The sequence below is a fragment of the Etheostoma spectabile genome, chromosome 2, assembly GCF_008692095.1.
Source record: "Etheostoma spectabile isolate EspeVRDwgs_2016 chromosome 2, UIUC_Espe_1.0, whole genome shotgun sequence".
NCBI lineage: Eukaryota > Metazoa > Chordata > Actinopteri > Perciformes > Percidae > Etheostoma > Etheostoma spectabile.
In genome coordinates, this window is record NC_045734.1 from 9,860,026 (window position 1) to 9,866,753 (window position 6,728).

General features: G+C 38.8%; 1 protein-coding gene across 6 annotated transcripts in view; it reads left to right on the forward strand.

Moving 5' to 3' along the window:
- inpp4b (inositol polyphosphate-4-phosphatase type II B) overlaps positions 1-6,728 on the forward strand; it is a 244,533-nt gene that overhangs the window by 190,409 nt on the left and 47,396 nt on the right. For all 6 annotated transcript variants that reach the window (XM_032499725.1, XM_032499734.1, XM_032499716.1 and 3 more), the window contains one exon: positions 3,785-3,915. In XM_032499725.1, the coding sequence (XP_032355616.1) occupies positions 3,785-3,915 (131 nt within the window). The remainder of the gene's footprint in view (positions 1-3,784; positions 3,916-6,728) is intronic.

The window sequence follows — 6,728 nt, forward strand, 5'->3', positions numbered from 1 at the left end:
CTGAGGAGCAGTTAACCATAGTCCTCAGAAATTCGATTGGAGTTTAGAATGCCAACACAAAGAAAGGGGAGGGACATCTGGCCAAAAACAAGGGACATCCAGCAGAACCTCTGACGGCACCAGAACAATCCCGTAAATTAAACCTCTTTGACGCATGTTAAATTTACATTGCTACATTTTGGGCCAAAAGCGATCTCCGTGCACACAAGTGTTTTTAGCTCCAGTAGATGAACAAATTTTCGTTTAAACTATTATGCCCAAACCGCATATCTCATCAACAGTCTTGTATTCTGGGCATGCGCATGCCGGCCTAAACAGGAAGCTGCATGTATACTCTGCCCATTGCTGGTAGTTGCCATGGTAACATTAGTAACTGAGTCTCAGAGACTCAATCAGACAGCGAAACATTTGTGTCAGTAATGGTGTTTCCAAAGGTCACTGTTTGCGGCCGTTGAGACTGCAACACAAACCGGAGATTTCAAACCAAAACTGGGTCAGAATCGTTTTCCAGTTGTTCCAGTTTAGGGGCTCTCAAACGCCAGAGCTATGTATATGCAAGGTGTAGCGAAATGTATTTGTTTTTAAACCAAAAGGTAGCAATGTAAATGTAGCCATAGACTTCGTCTCACCTAATACATTGGAGACAAATGCAATTTCTTTGTGGAGCTTACTACAGCCTGGCCAATACTGACCTTTTGAGGCAGATACTGATATCCATATTTAGTAGTTTAAAATCTAACAACAATGTTTTTTTTTGTTTTTTTTTTCTTAATTGTGACTAAGTTGCATACTACGCAGGACATTTTATAACCTTACAGTGCTCTCTGGTTGCCAGCTATGTAATGGAGACACTGTTCATGAGTTACATTCTGCGGTTCTTTCTTATTAATTATTTAAAAAAAAAAAGAAAGATGTAAGAATTAAAAAAAAATCAACCATGTCTTTCCAAAACAAACGGGGTGTCTGGATAATTCACAGGCCTGGCTGTAAACAGTTTTTAGTGAAACTACATTCTAACAAAGAAAGAAAGTAAACACTTGACAGTTGGAAACCACTAGAGATACAGTGGTGTGAAAAAGTGTTTGCCCCCTTCCTCATTTCCTGTTCCTTTGCATGTTTGTCACACTTAAGTGTTTCGGAACATCAAACCAATTTAAACAATAGTCAGGACAACACAAGTAAAAACAAAATGTAATTGTAAATGAAGGTGTTATTATTAAAGGTGAAAAAAAATCCAAACCATCATGGCCCTTGTGAAAAAGTGATTGCCCTAAACTATACTGGTTGGGCCCACTTAGCAGCAACAACTGCAACCAAGCGTTTGCGATAACGTGCAATGAGGCTTTTACAGCGTCCTGGAGGAATTTTGGCCCACTCATCTTTGCAGAATTGTCCTAATTCAGTTACATTGAGGGTTTTCCAGCGAACGGCCTTTTTAAGGTCATACCACAACATCTCAATAGGATTCAGGGAGGACCTTGGCTAGGCCACTCCAAAGTCTTCATTTTGTTTTCTTCAGCCATTCGGTGGTGGACTTGCTGGTGTGTTTAGGATCATGTCCTGCTGCAGAAACCAAGTTCGTTTCAGCTGAGTAAACGAAAGATGGTCGGACATTCTCCTTCAGGATCTCTTGGTAGACAGCAGAATCATGATTCCTTTTATCACGGCCGTCTTCCAGGTCTGAAGCAGCAAAACAGCCCCAGACCATCACACTACCACCACAGTATTTTACTGTTGGTTTAATGTTCTTTTTATGAAATGCAGTGTTCCTCTACGCCAATACTTGGACACCACACTTCCAAAGAGTTCCACTTTTGTCTCCTCAGTCACAAGAATGTTGTCCAAAAGTCTTGGGGATCACAGATGTGTTGGGGAGAAATTGAGAAGAGCTTTGATGTTCTTTGCTCAGCAGTGGTTTTCTTGGAACTTGCCATGCAGGCCATTTTGCCCAGTCTTTTCCTGATGGTGGAGGCATGAACGCTGACCTTAACTGAGGCAAGTGAGGCCTGCAGTTCTATGGATGTTGTTGTGGGGTCTTTTGGACCTCTTGGATGAGTGTCGCTGTGCTCTTGGGGTAATTTTGGGCGGCCGGCCACTCCTGGAAAGTTCACCACTGTTCCATGTCTTCGCCATTTGTGGATAATGGCTCTCACTGTGGTTCGCTGGATTCCCAAAGCTTTGGAAATGGCTTTATAACCCTTTCCAGACTGATAGATCTCAATTACTTTTTTTCAATTGTTCCTGAATTTCTTTGGGTCTCGGCATGATGTGTGCTTTTAAGGATCTGGTGGACCTTACGTCAAGCAGCTCCTATTTAAGTGATGCCTTGATTGTGAACAAGTGTGGCAATAATCAGACCTGGGTGTGGCTAGAGAAATTGAACTCAGGTTTGGACAACCACAGTTATAGTATGTTTTAACAAAGGGGGCAATCACTTTTCACACAGGGCCATGATGGTTTGGATTTTTTTTCACCTTTAATAATAAACACCTTCATTTACAAATTGCATTTTGTGTTTACTTGTGTTGTCCTTGACTATTGTTTAAATTGGTTTGATGTTCCGAAACACTTAAGTGTGACAAACATGCAAAGGAACAGGAAATGAGGAAGGGGGCAAACACTTTTTCACACCACTGTATATGAGATAATGTGTTTTTAGTCGTTCTTGAAATTTAGCTTAAACCCACCCCTTTAAAACATTGTGGGTTTGATAATACATATGACCTTGACTCTGTGTCTCTCTCTGGCACTATTTTACCGCACTCTGCTGCGTTTTGAAGTACTTCAAAGTAATCTAAAAATAACTTCCTTACCTGAAGGAGACAAGGAAATAGTCTGGAGAGGCTATCGGCACCTAACGCTTTGTTGTAGTAGTTGAACTACAACAAAGAAATAACTACTACATTATGCATTCAAACAATTATGCCTGGTCTGAACAATAAGTCAAACCAACTAGCAAGCAGCCTTTCATTTTAAGACCTACAATATGCAAAATGTATGAGGTATAATCACTTAAAATTGGGCTCGTTATCATGAAAGCAATGCATATGGAAGTGTATTTGTTATCCTGAATACCATGTTGAACCTCTTTCAACCTCTAATTTCTATAATATCACTGCAATTTACTTTTCAATGGATGCAGGAGGGCTGGTTTCTGAATATCTGTCCATCTGATGTCACCTCTCAGATGCAATTAATAAACCACTGAAAGAGACTGTACTTCCTAGTAGGGAATAAGCCCCACACACACAAACGCAGACACACACAGTCGCTGTTATTTCGTAAAGAAGGGGCACAGATGATTTTGGTGTTAAGCTGCAGGCACCACTAGATAAAAGACAGATCCCTCCAGTGACACCAGTAGAGACTGGCTGGGTTTATTTTATACATAATGGTAAAAGAATGGCAGGAGCAGGGGAGGAATTTGATAGGGCAGAGCGGATAAGTGGGCACCAGCTACTAGCCCGAGGTTCAACAATGTGTTTATCTGGCTCAGCACAGGGGGCTTTGGGACGTTACTGTGTGCATGTGTGTCTGCGCCAGTATGTGCAAGGCTGTGTCTGTGTTTTGCCAGGATTGTTAATGTGTTCTTTTTGTACCCAAACTAAAAAACTTTTTTCTCCCTTAAATTACAGTATCATGTTTCAAGTCTAATGTCTATGTTTAAAACACAAAGAAGCTAAGCCGTAAAAGCAAGCAAGCCAGCCAGCCAAGATTTGTAGTCATCATTGATGATATGTTTAATATCGATTAAAGGTCCTCATAGATCTGTGTTTATCTGTAGGGTGCAGGACCTGAAGGAGCTGGGGGAGCTTTCTCCTCACTGGGACAACTTAAGAAAAGAGGTGATGACACGATACGGAGGAATCATCAGCTCATACCAAGATACTTTGGCTGAACTGGACAAAATCACTGGTATGACTGCACCTGCTGATAAATTTTCCATACATATCTGTGTCCACACATGCATTCTCGCACACACGTACCAAAGGGTTTTACTCAAAATCACATAAACACACTTAGTAATGAATTATTTCCAAGAAGTGTCTTTTGTTTCATTGTTTTCTTGGCCTTTGCTGAGTGTCACTTTTTTCTGATATGAGTGTCCATGTTTTCTGGTTCAGTAAATGAAAATATATTTTTTTCTCTTATTTTCATGGTTTGTTCTTGGATGTACAGAAAAAACTCTCTCCAAAGGTTTGAAATGCAACACCATTCATCCCGTTTTACGGAGACAAAATAGAAACCTGGCAAAAGTTTGCAGATGTCACTGCATACCATCAATCTACCGAGTCAGTGATGTTGTGGTATAAGTAGTCTTATACTGTAATGTGTGGTCCCTAAATATAGAGACATTATGCAAGCAATTAAAGGAATGAGGTGTATAATGTAATCTGGCCCGACCTGTCCCTGTGTTAACTCTGTCATAACCCGGTCATAGTTCAAAACACTGTAGCGGCCCCTAACCTTTTTAGGTTAAGTCCAAAAAGAGAGGACAAATTGACTTAGTTTAGTTAAAAGATGGATCCTGGGTGTTTTGTCTCAATGGAATGGAAAGCTTTGTGAGAGGTTGTTTCATTTATATACTTTATGTCAACAAGTTTTAATAGTAACACGGGTTTCATCGGGGACAGTTGAAGTTTGTGCGCCCATGTGCTCTAAAGTGTCTTGTCGAAAGAAAAGTTTGCAGTGCACATAAAAACTACTGCAATTTTCTGCCATTTTCTGCAAATAAAAACATTACTCTTCATCTCTTTTACAAATATTCTGTGTCCTTCTTGGTATGCAAATAATAAAAACACTTTTTGCAAATGTTTTACATAATAAAATGAATCCAATCAGTTAGCCTAATTACTTTCTGTACACTACATTGGAGCTGTTTCTAATTTGCCTCTGACACTGAACAAGGAAAAATTGGACATGTGATTATGTCACAAAATGCCAGTGTGGTGAAAAATGTAGGTAGTGTTTTGTTGTGTTTTATTACTCAAAAGCAGAATGAAAACTCATACTACATATGAACATTTGTGATATAATGGACTTTATATAGAGTGGTTGTTGTCCTTATACATGCTATTGTACAATACAACAGTGCGTACATTATTAGTCTCTGTACTCTATTGAACTTAAAAAAATAATACAAATAAAAATAATAACAGGAATAACAAACCAGACAATTAAAAGCTCATAGACAGAGCTCCACTATTTCTTCCTATGCATATTTTAGTTTCCTATGGGCATATGAACATCATTGCTACTGATTAGGTTAGCTCTGATTTTTTTTCTTCTTTTCTCATCCCAATAATGAGATATTTGTCTCTGCTGCTTTTTTCTTTGCCTAGCTGATAAGAGAGGATGTTGGCTAAGCCTCTGCACTGCCTGCCTGAACTCTGAGGGTGGGAGTTGAGGGCGAGGGGAATGGATAATGTGCCATTGGTCATTATGGTTCTTGACAAATCCCTTGTTTGGCGCAGATACTGCAATGCACAAAAGAACCCCTGCCCAACTCACGACCGTAGTCCATTCCTGCATTGACAGACAAATTGGGAGGGTCAGCTTCTGCAGATTAATTATTGATAAGTAATTTCATCAAAAAAGCAGATAGTAGAAACACAAAGAGACAGTTTGGTTTGAGTGTGAAGACCAGTGGATGAGCAAAAACGGGAGAGAAGGAATGACAAGATTGTTACTCAAAATAAGCACAAGAAAAATTAATGTAAACAATCAACAAGCATTGTTGCTCTCTTACCTTGTATGTACATACAAATCAATACTTTTAGGGGATGTGTCAATATGATACTAATATGTTACTTTTACAATGTTCATCATTTGAGAATTTAATGTAATTAGGACGTCTTTCAAGCTTATACACACAAATGTCTATCAGTTGTGATTCTATCACGTGTTAGTCTATATAAAGCAATACAAAATTAATGGGAGGATACAAAATATAGAATGCTGCCACAGTATACAGTTTGTATTCTCCACATTTTATGTTTTCTAAATAGGTTATGTATTTTTGCAAGTTAGTACTGCTGTCCTTAAATAGGATTTTTTTGCAGTTATTTTCAATAAAGACTGACTCGAATGCACATATGATTCAAGGTCAATCAAGTCAGAAGGATTTTCAGGCATAAAAGAAGAATCACTGGTCTGTGCACATTTCATGGGTCAGATGTAGGTTTTTCTTATGTTTTTTGTAAGACTAAAAATTAAAATCAAGTTGGAAAAACAGTGTGCAGGAAGGTGTTATAGTCCACATGTTCAGATTCCATTTTTATAAATTTTTAATGATGAGCTGACCTCAGCAAACACTTCAGATACTCTAATAACTGTATTCCATTCATACTTTAATCATCCCTACTCTCATTGTTTACCAGGCGGCAATTTAAAGGCGCAGTTGCAGTCTTGTTAGCACAGTGTTTGTTGGACCTTCAATACTGCCAGGCACTTCTCCTCACAAAACTGTCAGTCACTCTTAAAGTCCACCCTGGGATAACTTCAGCTTAAGGCCCAGAGCAACAAATTGCAGATTGAGTTGCATACCTTACTCTTTCTCTTTAATATCTGTATTAGAATATCAATCTTTTTAGTCTGTTGCCTCCAGCTAAAGCTGTTCAGCTGTGGAGTGCTTACATTTTCTGTTTTCCAGGTTACTACAGACAACATGACAAATGATTAAAAAAATAAATTAAAAAAAAGCCCTTAAAAATAATGACCAAAATGTT